Genomic DNA, 24373 nt, shown 5'->3' with positions numbered 1-24373 from the left:
CGCCAGTCGTGGCCTGTAGGCGGAGCCAGCGAGGGCGTTCGGTGTAAAAACAACATCTCCCCTTCATTCTTGAGTGCCACCGCACCGCTGCTGGAGCATGTTACTTGGGACCGAGCACGGAGCGCTTTCGCCGCCATGTAGTCCAGCGTTAACGCAGCGCGAATAGACCGTCGAGTGGGGGCTTTGGTGCGGGGGGGGTGGGGTGGGGTGGGGTGGGGGGGGGGGTGGCGGGCGGAGGGACGAGGAGTCGCCGTCGTCGAGCCATGGCCGCGCGGGAGGAAGGAGAGGCGGCGCACGGTAAAGCGAGGCAGCAGCAGGACGGAGGCAGCAGCTCGGACGCCTTGAGGAACGGCTACGTGAAGAGCTGCGTCACCCCCCTCAAGCAGGACCCCCGCGGGGTTTTGTCGTTCCAGCAAGACCTCCTCGGCTCCAGGGTCTTCAGGCTTTCCGCCGTGTACGTCAGCGCCGTTGTCATTTTGGCGCTTTCGGTGCTCCTGTCCCGGAGCTCGCGGTGGGATTTACGGACTCTGGTGTCGGGCATCTCGCAGTCCGCCAGTCCGCTCTTCAGCATCGGCTGCGCCTTCTTCTTCCTGACCTTGTACCTGAGGAGGAGGAAGAAGCAGAAGCAGAAGGAGGAGAAGGAGAAGGAGAAGGAGAAGGAGGAGGTGGAGGAGGGCAGCCACTGGTGGCTCCTGTCGCTGCCGGCGTCGTGCTACCTCGGGGACTTCGCGGTGCTCGGGTTCTCGCAATGGGGAGAGGAGCAGCAGCAGATGCAAATGGCGGGCAGGTTGCTGTTCGTGTTGGGGTGCGTGGGGCTCCTCACGCTCGTCCCCACGCTCAAGCTCAAGCACAGCGTGCTCGTCCTGCTCTTCGCCAGCCTGGTGTGGCTGCTCTCCTTCACCGGCTTGGGCGGGCTGTCCCCGCTCCTCAGGCCGCTGCTCGCCTGCGTCGCCGGGCTCTGCGGCTCCTCGCTGGGGCTCGGCTTCGCCCGGCGCTACCCGCCCGGGGGCGCTCCGAGCGGGGGCCCCGGCGCGGAGGACAGGGTGCCGGTCATCAGAGCCAGGAGACGCTCCAGCTGCGTGTCCCTGGGGGAAACGTCGAGCAGTTATTACGGCAGCTGTAAAATGCCCCGCAGACCGTCTTTACCCTGCATATCCCGAGAGCAGGTACGTGTAACTTTCGCGCACTCCCACGGTTGTCGCCGTCGCCGTCGCCGTCGCCGTCGCCGTCGCCGTCGCGGTCCCCACGACGAGAGGCCCACGCGCTCGCTAGAGGAGGACAAGGCGGCGTGCCGTGGCCACTTGCGCGCCGGCGAATAAGAGGATCGTTGAGCCGAAAACGGCGTCGATCGCGTCAGGGGTGGCAGAAGCGCTCGAGCGCAGGTGCGCGCCATCGCGTGAAACGCGACGAAGTCGCGCTGGCTAAGCTCGTGTGCTCAAAGTACAGCCTCGGAAATGTACATTCGATTCGATACGAAAAGTACCGACATTTAATTGAGCGGGGCTGGCAAAAGGGCTCAATAGAAGGACCAATTATTGGGGGAGATCTAAGAATAAGCTAAGAAATGCCCATTCAACTCATTTATTTCAAAGGGAAAAGTACATTTCAGTCTGTGTTTCAAGTACAAAAGTCGAGAAATTGGCGGCAAAAGCATTCACTCTGTACGTCAGTACACATTCTGGTGTAAAAAGACTGGTAGACCAACTCTTTCAACTCATTTACTTAAGTTAAAGTGGGGGAAAAAAACAGACTGAAATGTACCCAAGTTAAAAAACAAAACAAAACAAAACAGAAAAAAGCACTCGTGCTCTGTGTTTAAGTAGAAGCACAGATTCTTGGGTAAATCAAAGACTAGTACTGATTGCGCTCAAATTAAATAGATATTCAAATGAAATTTGACTTTCATGATTTAATTGGAAAGAATTTCTTCAGCAATATTTTGGAAACATGTTTTACGGGTGCCTGAGTGAGTACTGTATCTTTAGCAGCGTCGCACTGAACACAGTAAAATGGATGATCTGACAAATACAATATGCAGTATAATATAAAGTGTTGCGTTGATGGTCGATGGTTGGTCACGCTCTTGTTTGTACTTACGCAAAAGTACAAATACTCGTGGAAGAAAAGACCCCGGTAACAGCAGAAATACTGATTCGACCCCTGCACTTATGTATAAGTAAAAAAAAAAAAAAAAAAAAAAAGATTTGACCTTTTTTTTTTTTTTTTTTTTTTTTTTTTTTTTATAAATGTCATGTCGCCATCGACAGAGTAACAAGTCTGAAGTAAGGACTTGAAAGTACAGCGATCCGTTTTCAAATGTCGGGAGTAAAAGTAAAAAGCTCTCAAAAAGAACAACTCCTGAAAAATCTACTTAAGAACGGTAACAAAGTATTTGTACCTCGTCGCTTCACACCGCTGACCTTGAGCGTGAATGCCAAGAGATGCTGCAGCTGAGCAAATATGACAAATCAAGCAATTCATGAAGACATTTAATCTGCTTAGTTGGCCGTAGCGTATCATAACGATCCCCCGATAGCATGCAAATATGCCTCCAGGCTGTGGCCTGCATGGGAAGTGACAACACAGCTACTGTATCTGATTTGGCTGCTTCAGTCCATGTCCACCTGTTTTTTGGTTTTTGTTTTGTTGACACATATCGGTAGCCTAATAGCGTAATTGCTTCAGTAATGTTTGAATGTTTTCAGAAAAGGAGATTCAACAAAAAAAGAAAAGTCCAGTTGTGTCCATTCAATCTTTGCAGATAAACATGACTTGGATGACTGAGAATTTACACAGAAAAAACATTTTTAACAAGCTCTTTGTGACAGTAAGTTGAAAATTAATCGGCTATTAGGCTAATGACATATTTCTATGCTGCTGGACAGACAACATTTTTTAAAACCTGGTTATGCTATAATGTACTATATACGGTATTTCCGTACAAGACTACACCAAAAACAGTTTTTTATATTGTCCCGTGTGACGATATTTAAAAAGAATTGTATTGTATGTACATTGCGGAGTATTTATTTATGATATAGTTGATCATACTGTATATCCTTCTTTCTATTCTATTGGTTTTTATTTGACAGTAGAACTAGTCCAGCAATCTTAGCGCCTTACGTCAGCCATTTGCAGTCTATGTAATGACAGAAATACCACTGGTGATTTTAAACAAAGATACTTGGAAGATATTTGGCAAGTGAAGGCGCATCATGCAAAAGTTATTTCTCACTCTATCGAGGGAAAGGAATCATCAGAATGAGTGGACCGAGGTAGTTGCTGGTGATTGTACTGACAGCCGGCGACGGGTTTTCTCGTGGGAAAAGATTTCATGTGAACATTTCATGTGTTTCAGCAACAACTTTTCCCCAAACCTTTCATCTTTATTTCTTGTACAATTTGATCAGAAACTGCGTTTACTACCTACCGTATGAAGCCGAAGCACCTTTATGTTGGACATCTTTCACGTACATTTACACACTCTCATTGAGCTTCAGTGGCTATACTTTTAGTTCTAGCATGGGCTTATTAATGCTAGCAACAGTTGGAAATGAAACAAAAACGTAATAACAAAAAATTAGGTAGACATTGCTGAAGATTACAACTAAATACACGTGTACGGTCTGCATTGCTGAGAAAAAGTACTGTATTTCCCTACTTCTCAAATTCTTTTCATTTTTTTGCAGTTTTGCTACTTTGTTTATGCACAAAAATAAGAATTTGAGAAGGCGGAAATACTTTTTTTCACAGCACTGTAGTTAGAGGCCATGTATCCTTCGTGTATGTGCTCTCGTTTACTAGCTTTGATTTTCATAAAGAAGAAGTCGAGTTCAGTATTTACAATATTACGAAGAGTATTTAGCAAAAAAAGAATTTTCCTATCATAATTTGTTCTTGGATCAAGTTTTTGAATTTGTTTAAGAACGTACTTACATGTGAGTACTCACAGATACCAAGTTCCGATACTTGATAATGCCATTATGTTTTGCAATTGTGATGGAAATGTTTTATTTCATTCAAATCTTGTTCAGAAACATAAAACATTAATGAACACGGCATACATTTCAGCGTGGGGGACACATACAGGTACTGTAACTCTTTTTATAAATTTTATAAATAGACACAAACAAGAGCGTCGCGGCTCAGCTGCAGTAATATATATATATATATATATATATATATATATATATATATATATATATATATATATGTATGTGAGTATGAGTAGATGATATTTCTGTATTATGCACTGTTTGTGTTATTTAAAGGTTCATAGCTAATTTCAGTAGCCCGTCTCTGGTGTTTTGTATCATGCATTGGCTTTAGGTTAGCAGATCTTTGTCAAATATATAACATGTACTTCTCTTTATTTTGTGTTGGTTTTACAGTAAACGTCAACTGGGAGTTTTGCTAAACCGATTGAAACAAGCACAGATGGACTCCTTTTGAAGAACTGTTTGTTGTCTGGCAAACTGCACACCGCACGCTTAGCGAGGGTGATGTCAGGCTGGTAATGTATCGCTGTTGTAGTATCGGAGCATTTTTACGAGTACAAATGTACATTATCGGAATCAGTGCGCACAAAGTGCAGTTTTTTTAGTGGATGCCAAGCCGTCTTCTCACAAATTGTTTTTGCGTCCTTCGCGCCTTGTTCCAGATGATAACCGAACAGAAAAAAAGTACGTCCAGACTGTGTCACTCATTTCCTCTAGCTGTTTTACTCATTGTGTTGGACGCTATTAGCGGATTTGCAGTCACGTTGAGTTTCAAGGCCCTTCAGCAGTTTGTGACTGGTATTTAGATTTGTTTCATAGCTGTTGATGTTAGGAACATCGTTTTTTTTGCCCGCTGATGAAAATTCAAGGATTCAAGGAATTTATTTGTCCTACACATATTTACACATGATACACGATACCTGAGGTCCCAGACGAGCCCAATAAATCCCCAGACTTGTGCAGAATACAAAAAAAGATGAAAATGCTCTTTTGAGTTTTCCTGAACACCGTAGTGAGTTCACAGAAATGCGGATGTTTTATAATCGTAACCGGTAGAGAAAAGAAAGACTCCGCTTTCAAAATGAGGCGTCTTTGAGTTTTGAGACAAGACTTGTTGACCTGACCTGTTTCAGGTCTTATTTTGTGGAATGCTCCTATTGTTGTCGGGAACACACATTTAAAACTGTCGCCATCCATCCAATGAGGACGAAGAAGACATTTCTACCGTGTGTGAATAGCAATGCTAAAGTACAATGTTAAAAACAAACCAATGTGGTGATCAATGACAGCCAATATGGTGTAAATATGGTACATTACAATAGAGGCGCATCGACGCTCATTGGCGGCCAGTGAAGCAATGTCGAGTAAACCTATTTGAGGAAGCATCACTCCAGGGCCACTGAACTGTATGTAATGGTTAATATGTTATTTATTTATTTATTCTTCTTTACATCTGTGCTGTTCCTCCCCAGTGTAGTTGTTATCACGCATTTTGCACGTTTTGCTTTGTTTCATGTGTTTAGTCAATATCAACACTGGGATATCTGATATGGGTCACTTAAAAAATGTTAACGTAATTAGAAAAAAAGGATATCAGGCCAGCTTCAGTGGGAGAGAGAAAAAAAAATCCAATCGTTACTACATATATGATTATAATATAATACATATCATTTTATAAGCTTAGTCCCCTGGTTCAAAAATCTCATCTGCACCCCTGCTTTTATTGTTGTGCTAAAATTCAGCTGATATCACATCTATAACTTTTAAGTCTTTCACCATCCTATTCATCTTTTCAAACTCACAGCCGCTGGATGTTTACAATAACTTAAGTTACTGAAATTCATAACATTTCCTTTTGAAGTGTCTTTTTTAATAGAAAGAAATATAATTATTGTTGTGCTGTAGGTTTATACTCATTTAATACCAACCGCATATATATATATATATATATATATATATATATATTCTAATTGAATTTTGTAATATTTTTCCAGAAAAGTATTCAAGTGTTAACAGCAAACTTGCATTGGTGTACGATGTATGATTAGATACAGATGGCCGGCACGATGGATGACTGGTTCGCACATCTGCCTCACAGTTCTGGGGACCGGGGTTCAAATCCAAATCAATCAATCAAATAAAGCGGTACAGCAAATGGATGGATGGATAGATACAAACAAATGTCAACTATTCTGAATCATACTCTATATCAACAGAAATACACTCTGTAGTTAATCTCCTTTCTTCTGGATTTCAAACGAGTGGGATATTGTAGGTTCTATTCTGGAGCGTTGGAGAGCATTGCCCAAAGGCACAATGTTGGAAAATGCATGCAGTAATTGTTCTCATGTCTTCACCAGCTGTCCTGTTTGTGTCTTGTATTGTTTTTACCTTAAAGTGCACGCGACTGTGTGTGAGAGTTCAAGTAATGGGGCGAGAACTGCCGCAGAAGCCGTTCGGATTACGAGTGCAGCTGTCCGCTGTGGTCAGATTTGTGTCACTGAAACCGCGTCACAACCCTGCAAGATAACGTAAAAACTTAACAGGTGTAGATGAGATTTAAAATGTTTTAAAATAGGCGCCGTCAACAAATGAGTATGAAGTGAAGATCTAGTTGGGAGGAGGATAGGTCACAACTATGCTTGAAGAGCGCAAGTGCAAAATGGTTCCTTTGCAGTCTCCGGCACAGCATCATTTTTCATCGATCTGTCTCTCAATGATATGAACATATCCAGCCATCCATTTTCTAAAGTGCTTGTCCTCATTAGGCTTGGGTTCCGGATCAGGGAACGTGTCCTTTTTGGGGAACATTTTTATGTGATATCGTCTATAGAAAATCAAAAAGTCAGAAAAGACCTTCAAATTAGAATATAACAGTAAAACGTCATTATATCTCAAAATATCTCCCTGACAATTTCATTTCCTCTTCTACTCAGGGTACCTCATCTCTGATTGGCTGACAAGTTTCAGTTAAAAATGATCCCCCAATCACTCGTACAGGCTGAAATTCAGAGACATTGACGTGTAAAAAACGGCCCTAAAAACTTCACTAAACTAACACAAATGGAACATTGTTGGCGAGAAGAGCAGTGCGGGGAGTAGAATAGGTTATTTACTTCAACAATCAATAGTTTGATGTTTCCATGTTTCTTTCTTTTTTTTTTTTTAATTAAAATCCCACAAAGATGGTGGGGCCAATTGTCACATTGCTACTGTGTAGAAGGAGTGATACAGTTACTGTGGTTGTGGCAAAGTAGAAAGTTTTTTTCAATGTACGATGTTCCGACTCCTACAAAATAAATCATAGCCATAGATACAGTACATTCAATAGCCACAACTTTACTAATGTTCAGTTTTAAGAAGTACCGTATTGATTTTTATCATGTGCTTTTACTCTTAGTGGTATCAGACTCAGATTGGAGGGAGCCTGGCATTTTCGTGAGGGGCATATTAGAAACATATTTTGATAGAATACAGTTTTACACCACAGCCACAGTAAACAGAAAGACACAGACAGACACAAAATTCCTGTCAGTACTTGCAGACAAATACCCCAAAAGTAGCATAATTTGTAGTTCAGCCCTCTCGGCGTTCAAACTGTCATCATGTTTGATTTCACAAGACTACATTGAGCATCAGAAGTGTTTTTTATTTTTTTATTTTTGTGCGATCACAGAAGGGAAAAGCTCAGGACGGGGGATAATGAAAAGTGCGTTGATGACCATAGAACCAGAAGTGGAATATCCTTCAATGTCTTTTTACTGAAACTGAACCCGTGACAGCTTATCCTGCCATGAATCAGCATGTTTGCTCATCACCGCAGAGATCCTATCCGAACACTGACAGATGTTTCATGAGAGACGCCCAGTTCGAACAAGTCTGATGATCGCGCAGATGCTCTTCATCCTCATACACAATTTACGCACAACCCTCCATGGCTTGTTTCAAGTCAATAAACTCGCTGGGAGACAATAACACAGCTGTTACGTTTTTCTTAACATTTTTGTAGGATTAAAAACATATTTTGTGTGTTACAGTAGAATATAGCAAAACATGAGCAGCTAAAATTAATACCTGGTATCACCTCATCCAAAAATGTGTTTACATTCTTTATAGTCCAGTTTAAATGACATGATTCCTTTGAAACAATGCAGCCTGTGCACACTATGTCCGATTCAATTTCGTAACTTTTGGTTGAAGGCACAATGACCCGTTGTTGACCCCCCTCACACACTTTTCACATCGTAAAATTCCCGAGTCACCTGTATGTTCACATGCATAACTATTAGTTTGGCCACAAGGCAATTCTGGGCGCTGTTTGACTATGATGCATGAAATCTTTGACCTCCATATGGACCTTCTGGTGAATCATGTGAAAATATTTTGGGCCAATCATACAATGTCATCAAACAACTTTAACAACTCATACAATTATTATGCAGTTTTGATTAATGTATTGTAATTGTATCAGAGTTTCAGGAATGTCAGACTTCAAAATGTATGAAATGCGATTGTCAAAATTGGCTATTTTCACATCACATCAAGCCTTAAACCTGACTCTAAAAGAAAGCACTACTCCCACACACTTCTCTCAGTATTAAAATGTATCAATCATGGCAGAGGAGACATTGTGTTTTCAAATAGAAATGGAGTTTTATTTTTTTGGGGACCATTTTAACTGCTCATGCTCATATTTTCACTTTACTTCAAATTTCTAAGCCAGCACTTTAAGTTCCCTGCCTCGAAAGTAACTGAAAATGAGAGCAGATGTAATGGCAGATGCCTCACTAAAGCCAGGTACACGCATGCTGATTTTTGCATCTTGTCATCATAGAGTTTTAAAATACGAGCGTCCCCCCCACACAAGTATAGAAGTATTGCTTTGGCACCATTTTGTGCCATCTTGGTGCTGAGGAACTATGTTCAAGAGAAGGGAGAAGCTTGATTGAGACAGGCCATAGCTCCGTCTAATAGACGAGTAGTAGATTTCTGCCATCTGGTGGCATCTATAGGCAATTATAAACGCCTTTTAAGGGTATTGTCGATTATTTTCGGATTTTCGCTCTTCGTGGCAGGCACGAACTGTCGGAACACTGGACAAGAAGAATTAACCTCTGTGCCGACCTCTGTGCTGATCATACACGCAAGATTTGATCGTAAATGTTGAACATTAACATTTACTATTTCCGGCCCAAACTGTTTTCCGAGCGGATCGGGGAGGAAAAATCTTAAACACGCACCACACCGCAGGATAATCGGTCAGGATAATATTTGAAAGACAGCCGATAATTGGGCCTTTGCAGACTTTGATCGGAAGGGGAAAACCTAATCAGGGTTTATTTATTTTCACTCTATAATAAATATTATTGATCATTTTTAATGATCTATTTTTTATGACAAGGAGGTAGAAACATTTGAAGATTCGTTTTTTTCAGGGCTTACCTGGAATATAAAAATTAAAACTTGGAAAAACAGAAGCAAACAATAAATGACATAAAAAAAACATCCATGTGAATTATATCGTATGTAATGTATTTTTTCTAAAAACAATATTATAATGATGAATTATATATTTTCAAATAAAAGTAGCATTGGTGTTTCCTAAAAAGCGCGACTTTAAAACGTCAGTGTCCGCAGTTGCAACGCAGTGTTGAATTCAGCCGGAGGGCCCTCTTTTTGTGTGCAAGAGAGCAGAAGGGGCTAAATAATGCACTTAACTTCGCCTCGTCCCTGACGAGAAGAAGCAAGCTGCGGAGGGAAAAGCTGGAAGCGGGGGGGGGGGTGCCGAAAAGGGCCGAGCAGCTCTCGGCTGTCACGTTCGCTTGCTGTAACGCCATGTGGAATGATATAACATTGACGTCACGGCCGGGTGACGTACCTGCGGCTGATTATAAAGAAGACCCCAAAAAAAATGCCAATCACGCTGTAGAATATAGTGTGCGCCTGCAGTTGGGTGGAGAGACCCCGCAATGCTCCATCTTCACACTAATGCACTGAAAAGACAGTATTTTATTTATTATTGCTTTTGAGTGTCATATTATTTTAAATGTAGGTTTAATAAATGCTCATTGCTTTTTTATGCAGACAGTCTGGGGAAGTTTTTTCCCCACTAGTTATGTAATTAAAATTTTTCTCTCACCATTATGTAGCAGTAGAGCCGAAGTAATTGCTGTAAAATATCATGTACTGTGTTTGAGTGTCACTTCCCCCCCATGTAAAATGTATATATTTTTTAAAGGTAAAGCAGTATGAGTATAATTTAATGATCTCTTTATCTTGCTTGTCCCCTTATGTTTGTGCTGATGACACCTTTTTACGTGTTTATTGATCTTATCAGCTGTCCGCTCAGCATTAAACAGTGTCACGAAAGTGCATGTTGGTGAAATTGTTTTCGACTTTCCCCATTTTATAGTACATGGGACAGCACGCCTTTTTTTATTTGGATATAAAAGTGAATAGTCAAAAGGACAATACTATCTAATCTTTCTCGGAAGCTGTGTGACTTGGGTCCATTTAACGAAATGAATCATTAAAAAAACAAATCTGTTCATTGTATTTAGCCTGCAACGTTGGAGTCCAGTATGTTGCTTATCTTATGTATGTTAAAATATACTTGAATAAAAGTTTGTCATTTGATATCCGCATTTATTGGAATGCAGTACTTAAATACCTTGATGATGTATGCAGTAGAAAGGAACCTTGGTTTTCGTACGGCTTGGTTCTTGTACAATCTGTTTTTTGCCCCAAATGTTTTTTCGTATCTTCTCAATAACCTTCACGGTATCCAGTGGGTTGTTTTTGAATGCGTTCGAAGTGAACAAGACTTCCGTGCGAGCTGCACCGTTGAAGGGCTTGTGTAATAGTTGCGCTATGATGCGCAAGATGTCCTAATTCATTGCAAAGCAACTCTTAATGGACATTGACACAGGTACTGTTGCAAACAGGAGAACATTTTGCATCAAATCAAATCAAAAGCTGAATCAGCATTTATGACCTTTATAAGTCTCTTTGTTGAATGAGCGTGTGTGTGTTTGAAATGCTCCTCTGCGGTTCATGCGGAAAACATTTCACCCCGCTTTCCAGGAGATTGCAAGGGGGCCATTTGTGAAAGGGTTAAGTGTCGTGAGATGGCGTGTTTGGAGTGAAACAGGATGCAGCGACTGCATTGTCAGGCTGCTGGTGTGAGTACAAACAGATGAGGAAATGCTGGAGCGGGTACTCCAAAACTCGCGTTGCCCTGGTAACTGTTTGCGTCATGATCCCCAGCAATTAGCTTGCAGGAGGAGGTGCTGTCAGAACAGTGTTCACGGCATATTCATAGAGGCGTTAATGTTGTTACTTCGTTTACGTACTTGTCGTCATTGATCAAATTTATAAATTGCTGTTTATTTCAGGCTCTTTTAGCTTCAAGGTACCGAATAGCAGCGTGTCCTCGATGTAATCCCTTGACCTCGTCTACTGTATCTGCTTGTTTTTTAATGATGTGAAAAGTTCATTCTTGGCTCAGTTTGTGCATTGTAGAGGCACAAATTGTTGGTCTGGAAAGAGGAATGCAGCGCTATCGGCACACACGTTTTTGGAATTGAGAGCCCGTTCTGGTTACTTTAAAATCAAATGGCAAATAAGTGAAGACATCGGTGTTCCCAGAGCAGGACGAGGAGGCATTAAAGGACTCCTTTTTAAAGCTTGTAAAGGCACAAAGATGTTCCCTTCAATGGAAACTGTTGTGGTGGCTCAGCTTTTAGGTTCAGAAAGAGGTTGTTGAACCTTGCATGTGCTCAAATGTTTGCACAACCCAGTGACAGGGAAAAAGGAAAGAGAATGTTTAAGTGACAGTGGGAGTCCATACTTGAATGGAAGAATGTCGTAAATGTTTTTTTCTCTCTTCAATTTACTGCCGGTTAATAGTCTCCAGATGACCTAACTGATATTAAGACAACGTGGGTTTCTGCTGATCATTTCCAGGAAGAGACAAGACTGTCATTGATTGTCATTTCACTCTGTTTGCCATTGAAAATCATTTTAGCTTATATTCTATCCATAACAAAGCACATTTTCACCCCCCACAGACGCTCTTTCTTTCATTCCCTCTTGCGCTGTTTCTCGTTTTCTCAGTATTTTCTCTTCTGTCTTTCTCTGTGTGCCTCTTTTGAAAACGGTGTCAGCGCCGCTGCTTTTACACCAAAAGGCTGTTGCTAAGTGACGGTTGACGTCAGCCGCAGCTACAGAGGAGGGCTTGTGTGTGTTTAGCAGCTCAGCGCAGATCCCACTGAAAAGGGCAAAAACTGTGAAGCGCTATTAATCGGTGCTACGAAAAGCCCAACTTTCAACCAGCGGCATCGCTATTTCCCATAACTGCAACAAATCAAAATCTGTGTAACGTGTACAAATAAAGTTGAATGTTAAAGTTTAGAAATGATCATGAAAAAATGCTTGTCCCCACCCCCTTTTCTTCACTTTTTATTTAGTCTGTGAGTGTGTCAGCCCAGGCACCCTTCCCCCAGTGCACAACTAAACACAGAACCTCAAATGCCCTCCTCTGCACATACACATGTACACGTTGCCTCCCTGCACATAATGTGAGAGAGACTTTGTTGATTCTTTTTTTTGTGTGTGGTGAAGGAAAGCCTCGGCCGTGTTATCTTCCCCATCCGATCGAGTTTGCTCTCCGGCTGCCCGCCGTTGTTCACCTGTGTCGTTGCCACCCCCCACCAAACATAACCCTCCCATCTTGCTAGGAGCGCTCATAACCTTACGACAGTGGTACTTCCAAATTTTATTTGTGTCACGTTGCGAGCAAATATTTGACTTTGAAAAAGAGGCAAAGTGCTTACTTTAATGACCCTGTAAAGTAGTATTGCACCAACTACCGGTACCAAAACCAAACTGTGATTTTTAGCTGGCAAATATTATTCGATTTCAACATTTTTAAGTACCAGTAAGTCGGAGGGGTGAGAAAAATGCAGCCAGAGTGCGGCAACTCTGTGTTCAAAGTGGATGACGCTTAGCATGTCTGTGTCCTCCTTGCACAAATACACAGACACATGTGGCTGCAAACTCTCGCCGACATTAAACTCTATTGCGGAGAAACACGACGCATGCAGTGTTATCTAATTATTTTGCCTACATGGCCAACAGGGAGGGCGCGCCGGACGGACACTGGAAAGAGGCGCTGTTTGCGTAGCGCAGTACAGCACTCAGTCCCAAGCTATGCACTCCAATTGGGTCATTAGCGATTAAATGAAGACATTATATTTAGCTGTGGATCTGAATTGGTGTGCAGATAGGATTTAAATTTTTATTATTTTTTTGAAATATACTACAAGTCACCATGGCATCAATAGAAGCATCCACACCCGAGAATCATATTGGTACCTCCCGTCCGTTCACCATCCTCCAGGAAATAGCCCGTAAGCTAACACATAAATGGACAAACAAACCCAAATACAAAGCTCTATGGATTACTTTCACTTCATCTCAGTTTCATATGATCATGATAACATTGCTAAAACAGCAAATCGTTTGGTGGTCTCAGGCTTTTGGACAGTACAAAATTGATGAAATGTTTAGTAGTGTTTAAAAGTGTTCAATGTTTTGTGGTCAGTTGTTCTCAAGAAGTGGTACTTTTTCCACCAATTTCACCCCCAAAAAAAATACTTAGCTCTACAGGTACCACCGTCATGACCAACATCAAAATACACTAGTGAAGTAGGCCCAGGTGTTCATCTAAAACGAGACAGAGGTTTTATTCCTATAAGGTATACTTGAGATTATTGTAAGGCAGCAATATTAAAAAAGGTACTTAAATATTATAAATAAAATGTATGGCGCATAAGTTAAATACAATTTATACCTAAAAAGGTTTACAAACAGTTTTAAAAGATTCAATTCTAATAAATTTAGTACTAAAAATGTAAATACAACAGACCTGTGATTCTAGTGGTAGTACTACGACCACACTTCAATCAATGTTCTAAAACAGTGGAGTCAAACTCATTTAATTCCGTGGTACACATTCCCCCAAATTTGACTTCAAGTGGGACAGACCACTACTCTCATGATTTATAAGCTAAAAATAAGGTCTATTCAAAAACAAATTCCGATTGTTTCAGTGCAAATACAAGTACATTTATTGATTATTATGCAAATTGAAAATTGGATGACCCCGTGGCGTCCGGAAGCCTGTTAATCAGCGAGCTAGCTAACGGCTAGCATCAAGTTGTCGCAGTATAGAAAATCCTCACAACAACTCAGTGGGATATATTCCATCCACCGGAGGCTTTTAGGGAATATCTTTTTGTGGCTGAAATGTATAGTGATGCGTAGGCTTATGCTGGATGTATGCGTGTATATGACTGACTGGCGAAAGATGTTTCAGCGCATTCAGTAGACACACCCACAGCGTCGGAGAGCTGAGAGGACGTCTCTGTTTTGCACGATTTTGGAGCCTCGTTTTACATATTTGGTGATATTTATTTATTTTTTTAATTCAAATATGGCGCGCTTGTTAACGAGACTCATCTCTGTGGTGTCTCAAATTTATGACATGTTTATTTTCACTTTACATGGACTAATTCTTTACCTTTTCTCAAAATGTGTTTCTTTTTAAAGTACAAAACTACAGAGTGCTATTTTTCCTATTTAAAAAAACACTGTACACACATTTCTGTTTGTATTTTCTGGGGGTCCGGGACGGATCAATGGCTTTTCCATTCATTTCAATGGGGAAAGATGATTTGAGTTACGAGTGTTTCGCTTTACACGCGGGATCACTGAATGAATTAAACACGTAAGACAAGGCAACACTGTACTCACTTAATACCAAATTCTGTCTCCCACGTCTTCCATTATTTGTTTAAGATTTTTAAAGTAGTCTCACCCCCATAAATGTTTCAGTGTTGGTTGCAGTGCACTGCCGCTACCTTTTGTGTGACCCTCGCTTGTCATTATCGGTGCTGAACTTGTATGCGAGGATCAAGTGGCTAAATCATGGGCTTGATGTCACATATGAGCAGCAGGCAGCATGACGCGGCTTCACAGATACTGGGGATTTGGCAATGGGCGCTGGGCCGCCGACCGCAGAAGTTGGCCTGGCATACGCGCGGATTAAAGATGCATTACATTACTTGCGTGGCGGACATATAAAGAGTTTTGTGTTACAGTCATTTGCGTACAAGTTGCAATGACGCACAAAACCTCAGAGAGATGACTGCTGCCATACATGAAGTCAATAACAACGTCAGAATATGGTAAAAGACATCAGTGTAATTCAGTTGTGATAATGGAACCTGGGCATTGAATTGACAAATTAGCATGGGCAGTAAATCAGGCATGTAAGGTAGCACCTTTGCTCCGCTTGACTCTGTTTAGCAAAGCTGCCACAGGTCTGTCGGTGTGACTCATCTGACAGTGGGGCTACGTGCCAGTACACCAAGAGCCATCCGCCTCACCCTGTCGCAGGCCATGTCAAATCTCTGAAGCGGTTCCTGCGTTGTGTCCTGACCTCCGCTCTCACACTTTTGTCTGTTGAGTTTTGACAATGATTTATCGAGCTGAAAACCTCGGCGGTCCTGCACAGTGTCATTAATACGTGAGAGGTGTCTCTAATAGTCTGTCCCTCTTATGCAGTTCAATAATTGGAACCACAGTATTAGAAGCAGCTCTCAGTATGATGTAGTTCAGTTCAAAACCTCTGCAAATGTACAAACATATTGTGAAATGAATACCTCTCTGACAGTGTCAATCAAAACTGAGCTTTATTATCTTCAGAAATGTTTTTATATTGAATCTTAGATGTATTTAATGTTGTGGCAGGTAAGCGTAACTCTTTAGAATTGCACTCTCTTTTAAGTTGTCAGAACCCAGTTGTCCAGTATCAACTTTTTTTTCGTCTGTCATCCTATACCCAGACTATGCACAAACAGCAGTCAGAATCAGCAGATTGTGGGCGAGGCATGTTTGGAGGCGGGAGCGATGGTGACCTTTACCTCTGCGAGCCAACCCAGGCCCCCTCACTGTGATTGGGAGAGGGGGGAAAGGACAGCCTGAAATAATGCCCTTTGTTGCTATGGAACACATTAACAGGGATGTTTGCTGAAATCATCCCTGTCGGCCACAGCATTGTTGTCAGAAATATACAATGAGACTCACAGGTGTACTTATCTTTGACTTCGAAGTGACACATTTCACAGTCTACTTCCATGTATGCATTGCACGCATGAGAAATCAAATGCTTCTTCGTTCCCTTGCTTGTAAATGATTGACTTTAACAATCACTGTTTCAGTCTTTCCTCTCACACTCTCTCTCTCTCTCTCGCTTCCACTTCTTTTGTTAACGCCTCCTCTCATGGCTCGCCTCTGATGCATGGCGTTTGTGATCGCATGCTTGTTATTGGCCAGAGCTCCGGGGCTCAGGCGTTGTGTTTATGAGAGGAGCTTGCACTGATTCCACGATAAAACCAGATGTTCCCTTACAAGGCTCTGAGTCGCTGATCTCGCTCTCATGTCCATATCAGGTATAACCTTCCTGTTGCCCCGATGCCTCCCAACCACAGAGGTCCAAACAGCCTCGTGTGGTAGAAGACTGCACTTAGAGATGTGATCTACCCCCATCCCCAAAAAACAAACAAAACCAAAAAAACACAACTTTGCCTTCAGTTAGTTACTATAGTTAAGTATTTGGACAAAAAGATTCCAGCTATAAAAAGACATCCATCCATACATTTGAAACCCCCCACCCCCAAACATAGTTGACATCACAGTTTGGATGTTCACCCATTTTTAACTAAAATTGATCACAGCATGAAGCACACGAAGGGTTACTTTCATGCCTCAGACAGCAAGTTTTTATTGGTCTCGGGCTGCCTGGGCACTGCTTCATTAGAAAAACATTTGTAGTGAGATCACCTTTGTCCCCTGGCGTCGATTGTCCTTGATAAATGAAACCTTTAAAAGCATGATCGGAATTAGGCTAATATATGTAGAGGGGATACAGCAAGATCAGGTCATGTGGCTTATTATACCCTCAAAAACAACTGTCCAGTTGTATATTGACATATGAAGCTCTACGTGCCGAGTGGTGAAGTGCAGCGCTTGCCGCTGTGGGGATCCCGGTTCAGACCCACGACTGTGGTGCCCTTGCGCTATAAACTAGTGTGTGCTTACAGATAAATGCACAGCAAAGAGGAAATATCCATTTTTAGGTAATTTTATATCCTGATGACGAAATATATCAGAGTGAGAGTGTTTTTCCTTAAAATGACCTGGAATGGCAACCTGCTCATCAATAAAATGAATAAAAAAAAAAATTAAAAAAAGACATATAAATGTCCAGTAGAGAAATACCACTGAAAATATATTAGTACAGTTTTCAAAGCATATAATAAAGTTCAAAAAATTCACATAAATAAATACAATAACAACGGCAATGTGTTTCAAGTTACATTCAAGTATGCCTTCCATTTAACCAGTTGAGTTTTAGGAACACACTTTTGTCAGGTTGCTCTGAAGGCCCTGGTGTACCCGACTGTGATGTCCCAGTCTGAACACTAGGGGCACCATGTCAAAGCAGTAAGTAGACACGAAGAAGAAATATACCACGAAAAAGAAAGTCGACTTGCGTGGATATATGATCTAAAATCTAAAATAACAACATAAATAAATGATGGAGGGTTATATTCTACGATAAATGTTTTTATGTCACACTAATATATATATATATATATATAATATGTTTCACATATTTGCCAATAAAAATAATAATAATAAGTAGTCCTGACGAGATTTTGTCCGCCTGCTCGCCAGCCAAAACTGTATACAGCTGTGAGTTTGTGTTGTTTAGTGCATTGCAGTTGTAAAATAAATTTGCATGTGTTAAGTGTTCGGTACCGCACTTTTTATTTCATATAAAAATGGCACTCCTTTCTTGGGGACGTGGGATGTTTACATCAGCACTGTCATCAGAAAGGCTGTTAAAAATCACAATTTGTATTATTTACATCAGGCTCTCTGCCAGTGCTCTGCAGAGTTCCCACGTCATTTGTCCTCACCGTGGGTTTGGATTTTGTTGAAAGAAAATGTAGGCTCCCAAACCCTATATATTAGGACGAAGAATTATGTGAGCTCTTCTATGTTCATGCAATAAAACAGATCATGTTTACATGAGCATTTGGCAGTAACATTTGAATGTCTGAGTTCGATTGTAAATTGAATACGCACGGCTTCAAACAGCACGTCCAAATAAATCCTCTCTAAGTCTTTGCTATCCTGAAGCCGTTTGTGTGGTTACATTCTTCCATTTTGCTGCAATTTGTATTTTTCTAGACAGCTTGCAATTCAATTAGCAGAGAAGAGAAACAGATACCAGAACGAATGCTTGTACTGCACTCAAATGCATCGTTGCGCTGTATTTATGCTCGGCGTAATCCTGCAAGTGCTGTACAAGGCCTGTTTTGGCAACACCGATAGTCGCCTGCAGACTTTTGAAGTTATGGGCGGTTTGAACATGAAACATACCATTGTGGTAAAAAGTTCATCATTGACGTCGAAGGGCTGACCTTAGTCGGATTGTGGCATTTATGTCGGCCTGTGTGTGGTGCTTGTTGTTCTTGTGAGCACCGCTGTGTCTGACAAGTGTGAGTCAATGCTGAACTGAAACTATTGTCCTCTAGTAATGCTGCGCAGTACTTGTCAAAACACAACTTGATTGAAAAAGACCTAACGTTGCTGGACTGCTTCTGAAATCATATCTGCAAACATCGAGTTGAATAGCTGCTGCCCTTGGAAAAGGCACAAAATGTTTAAATTGGCCTCGAAGGTCTTGGCCCACAGGTGGATGCCTCTGTCTTTTCGTGGCTTGAGTCGATAAAGTTACAAAACGTAACAGCACTCTCTCTCTCTGTAAGTCTCCATATTGCTTACCAAAATTAGGTGCCATTTTCTATCCAAATGTATGACCAAACCCCTCTTGCAAAAGATGACAATCTGAATTTTGACTTCAAGGAAACCTACACTATGCAACATTAGATGATTAGATGTTATTCCAGCAGCTGCCAGACAAAAGTGCATTGTATATTATTCAAATAGAAAGGATTAATCATAAACTCAGCAACCTCAGGACTGCCCATGAGACAACCATACCTCTTTCAAATTTGAATAGTGTCGCCATAAAGTTGTCGTCACACCAGAACTGGTAAGAACTTTGAGTGCAACGAAATAATAGAGGATATTTTGTTGCATATCATTCTGGATTTCCTCATTTCCTTCCACATTTCAAAAACATGACTAGTAGGTTACTTGAAGACTGAATTGCTCGCAGGTGTGAATGTTTGTTTGTTTATATGTGTCCTGCGATCGGCTGGCGGCCAGTTCAAGGTGTACCCCGCCTGTCGCTCGAAGTCAACTGGGATAGGCTCCAGCACGCCCGTGACCCTAATGAGGATCAGCGGAACAGAGTTGGATGGATGGATAATTTTGAGTTGTCATTTTAAAAATAATGTTATGTGGGCTTTTTAAAAAAAAAAAAAAAAAAAAAAGTATTCTTATTTATTTTTTTTTTTTTTTTTTTATAAATCTCTCGAAAAAATTTCAGATGTCAGCGAAAAATCCCCGCTTAAGTAGCATCACAAATTGTTTTAGCCCCATATGGATTTTGTAAATGTATCCAGAGAGCATGGATTGATGGTCTACGCTAACTTAGATGACAGGTAACAGATTCAAGGAGCCCAAACAATTGAAGCACCGCATTTTCACGACCATAAGGCGCACCTAAAAGTCTTAAATTTTCTCCAAAATGGACGGGGCGCCTTATAATGCGGCGCGCCTTATGTGTGCACCGAGTTCCAACATCTATAAATGTTGTTGTGTGATGAGCGCGCCGCTTGACATTTTTGAGCATTTACTGCCGACACGCTGCTTAAACAGAGGAAAAGCGGACGTGGCTGAGGACAGGGGAGGGTGCGTTAAAGAGGACGCTAAAGCCACGCCCCCGCGCCAGGGTGTTTTTTTTAAATTATTTTATTAATTTTATTAATTGAATTTTTTTTTTTTTTTACCGCTTGGCTGACTGGGAGCTTTTCCGGGGTGTGCATTGTGCAAAACAACATCGGTTTGGCTAAGGACCCCCGAAAAAAGCGGCATGGAAGCCACGGATGACAGATGGCGAACACAGCTTTACTAAGACTAGGAGGCAGCACCGGGCGAGTTACGCCACAATTTGCCAATGGATTGCGGATGCTTGTTCGAGCTTTCGCACGGCAACGGGACTGACTCGAACCCGGCGTGTTCGATTGAGAACTTGGCCAGCTGTTCGTTTCGGATACAGAAGGTGAGGACTTTGATGGATTTGTGGATGAGGATTGCTCCAAAAATAACGTGAGTGCATTGTTAAATATTTCAATAAAGTACAACCAAACTCCATTTTGCTCCCGCTGCCTTTTTAAAAACATTGTTTTTGCGTGCATGGATGCTACCGTATGTTTTAAGCTAGCGTCTGTTTTACCATGCCAGCGCCCAATAATACGGTACGGTACGCCTTATGTGTGTGTTAAATACAGAAATAGACCCCGTAACTGAGACTGCGCCTTTTAATACGGTGCGCCCGATGGTCGTGAAAATACGGTATGTAAAGTTTAGTGTTTAATTTGGAGTGTTTCTGAGAATGCATGATCTCAACTAAAAGCAGCCCTGGAGTGTGAACACAGAGGCAGGAAAATTGTGCATTGTGATAAAACTCAGGGCCAAAACCAAGGGTGAGTGGGGGTTTCCTCTTGGCTGTAGGGTGTCTCATTTCAATACAGTACATAGTTTTAAAGGTTAGCACAAATTAGCTGTCAAGGAATGATACCAGGAAATGAAATCATCTCTCTGCTTAAAACAGTCTTGTTCAAATGCCACAAAAATTATTCCACTGTCAATCGTGGCAAAAGAGTTGAGAAAAGTACAAGCCCATCCACCCATCCACCCATCCATATTCTTCCACTTATCGGCGGGCCAGAACTACTTTATGCTTTAGAAGACCCTAAAACTCTGAGAACAAGGCTAACCTGTTTAACGCATGCTGCACATAACGTTTTATAATAATAATCATTCATTACTGTAATATTTAGTGTGATAGCAGCGCACACATTCAATTCTATTTTTTGTCGACTAATAGACGCTTTAGCCATTTTGTCGTTAGTATTCAGGACAAAAACATATACCGTTTTTGTTGCTACATTGCTACAACGTAACAGCATATTCAATTTCAATAGGGTCGTTATAACACATTCTTTGTGGCAGCATCGCCAAAACAGAAAAGAAAGAAGGAAGCTGAAAAACAAAAGACATTAATGGAGAGCTGACGACAAGTAGCGTGCCAAGATACCGATTCAACCTCTGAGGCTTTGTGGCTTTCGAGGAATTTTTCCAGGTGAGTGTTGAAATGTATAATTCTACCTTAAGGGAAATTCGACTGAGGTCCTAAAATAATAAAACAAGTATAAATTCTAATGTTTTAAATGGCATTTGTCAGTGTATGTAGACAGCCTCCAGTGGAAAACAACTGGTAATATTAAAGTAGTGTGACATGATGCCCAAAAAGGTATTTCCGCTCTTCAATACCCCTGTATCTTCTACAATAATAGAACTTTGGCTTCCTGTAAAATGATGAGGACATTTTGGTGTTCTGTTAACATTTGAACATTTTCATAAATTTGTCAAAGTGAATCAGGTTCAGTGCGTAGCGGTTAATGTTTGTGCTGCTCCGTTGTCTAGCTGTGAGCTGAGATGTCTGTGGTTTAGCCTGGACAACGAACACAATAACACACTGTGAGAGGCTTCTTTGGGGCGAGACAGAAAAGAACATTGAGAGCTAATTGAATGTTATTGTAAGGGAAAATGTAGAGTTTGTCAAAAGTACAGTATGATAGATGATCTTCATTTGTGTTGGATATGACATTACATGGCGTCCAGAGACTCGGGATTTTAGAACAAGAGCCTGGAAAACATGGAACTGGAAACTTCTTTCATGTCCCTGACTGGTGGGAATTCTTTGGATGCTGACTTTATCAGCAGTGTATATTAAACTCATTGGAGCCATTCCAACTAGGACAAAGAGCGGACAGTTTTGGAAAGTTGTGTGTCAAAGCAAGGGATGACATTTTGCGTGGTTATTTTCCCTCATCAAATCATTTTTCACCGGTCACCTGGAGCGCTTCGAACGTCTGAGTCGAGAAAACACTGATTGAAAATGATTTGTACAACCCTTCGGTCAAGTCAATTGCGTGTCGACTGCACCGGAAGGCTCGAGGGACGGAGGAGTAGAATACAAGGTGTCTTCCCAACATTCGTGTGCAACCCAGTGCGTATATTCTCTGTTTTTTACCTCACATGACATGCGATCATTGGACTAAGTCATTAGGAAATTGGTTGGCCCACAAAAACAATGAATGACGCAAAGAAAAAGAAAAACAGCCGATTAACATAGCAGTCATCATAATATGCAGTCATTGGGAAGTTAAATTCAAGGGTTCATTTCCAGGACTCTATGACTGGAAAAATAATACACTTCCTGTTCTAGTTTCCTGTTTGGGGGATAATGAACATTCACTGGCGTCACATGATCCAGACAGCTCCTTGTAGAGTGCTTTGAACGCTTGTTACTTCAAACACATTTATGTTTTTTTTCTGTATGGCATTGTGTAAACGTTGGGATGCACATTCGAATCTCACCTTGGATTTTTCTTTGTGGAGTTTGCACGTTGTTTGTCCCTTTTGATTGGCAGAAACTGTACTCCTATGCTTTCCTCCACTGCTGTACAAGTCATCACTTGTCTTCAAAGGAGTTTTTTATTTTTATTTTAATAGAGTTTGAGTATCAGATTGGTTCACTTGAATTGAGTGACTTTGACATGTGTGGCACTTCTGCAAAGCAAGCCTGGCATTGTCACTATAGTTAAGAGTGACGCTTTTTAAAAAAAAAAAAATCGTTTTAATATACTACTAGTACACTTCAATATGTGGCTTTTGAACTGTTTCTTAAAACATTGCCAGTACAGATACTAGAGGCTTGATGATGGTGACAGTCAGAAACTGGAATGCAATATAATATTTTTCATTTTCCTTTTTTTTTTTGTTTTTTTTTCCTTTTTTTATAAATCTGAACGGATTGACTCTTGGCCAGCATTTCAAAGCAAATGGTGTCCCACCTTGGGGTTGCACTTTATTGAATTGAACATGAATTGAAAATTTTTATAGACGTCAGAAAACACGTCAGCAGTATACTGCACTTCCTCCTTTGATCACACCGTTGGCCAGCTATTCGGAGCTTTAGCACGGTGCTTCATGACATGACTCATTCTGCCAAGATCTAGCGAAAGTGTCTTATAAAAAACAAATCCACTTCTCATTTTTTTGTAAACATTTTCTTATACAGTATATTATCATGGGACAACAGTAAAGAAGTGACACTTTTCCCCAATGTAGTCAGTTTCCAGCTGGCATAACAGTTGAAATTTACTGTCCCCTAAAATGAACTCAACACAGCCATCAATGTCGAAACCGCTGGCATCAAAAGTGAGTAAACTCTTCAGTGAAGATGGTCAAATTAGTTGCAACAGGCCATTTTTCCCTTCCTGGTCTTGTGGAACTTGTGGAACAGGACACACACACACACACACACACACACACAAATACAAATTGCAGACTTCTCATCCTTTTCTATGTTCCCTTCCATATCATTTTTCTTTCCTTCCTGTGCGTGTTTTGGCAGCCGGAGCTCAGTCGTCATTATCAGCGTGCGTCGCTGCAGGTTGACGTCAGCACGACCACCCTCCTCCATACAAATGTCCTGCCCGCCATTGATACCTTTTCTCTGGCCCACCCTCCCGCGCGCACACGCTCTAGTTAGCATGTTTTTATCAGTTTGAGCAAGGTCCCTCCTCTCACACCGCAGTGCTACAGCCTCGCCAATATGACACGCAGGTGCAACTAGCCGGCCCTCTTATAGCTTGCACAAGTTTATTAAATCCTGTTATGAGATATTTATTTAGTTTAAGTAATTGTTTTGTCCCCCAATGTCCTACTTTGTGCTTGAAAGTCAGCATGTTTGTGATATTTTTTTGTATGCTCCTGTCAATGTGCTCCATATTTTGTTGATGTTGATAAAACGCACAAACACAAGTGCTTTACTATGTGCTGAGACGCGAGCGTAGCAATTAGAGGTGGTGACATATGTTTGCTTATGACTTCAGAATGTAAGCGTGTCCTTGTACACCCAAATGTGTTCGGCGTGAGAAGTATTGTATTGTTGTTATGCAAGCGTGTCGGCATGTGAGAACAGCTTAGTTGGCTGTCACCACGTCTATGCCATCATGTCATGTTGTCATAACATTGCTGAA

General features: G+C 41.3%; 1 protein-coding gene across 3 annotated transcripts in view; it reads left to right on the top strand.

The window, feature by feature from the left end:
• Positions 1-24373, top strand: part of pde3b (phosphodiesterase 3B) — a 50474-nt gene that overhangs the window by 192 nt on the left and 25909 nt on the right. For all 3 annotated transcript variants that reach the window (XR_009768200.1, XR_009768199.1, XM_061670915.1), the window contains exon 2: positions 1-1166. This exon is cut by the window's left edge and continues 29 nt beyond it. Coding sequence is in view for 1 of the 3 variants with exons in the window: in XM_061670915.1 (XP_061526899.1) it covers positions 264-1166 (903 nt within the window). In the remaining 2 variants the exon portion in view is untranslated. The remainder of the gene's footprint in view (positions 1167-24373) is intronic.

This window comes from Phycodurus eques, chromosome 2, assembly GCF_024500275.1.
Source record: "Phycodurus eques isolate BA_2022a chromosome 2, UOR_Pequ_1.1, whole genome shotgun sequence".
Classification (NCBI taxonomy): Eukaryota; Metazoa; Chordata; class Actinopteri; order Syngnathiformes; family Syngnathidae; genus Phycodurus; species Phycodurus eques.
The sequence above is the reverse complement of the archived record's forward strand: the minus strand, read 5'-3'. Positions and strand labels throughout refer to the sequence as shown.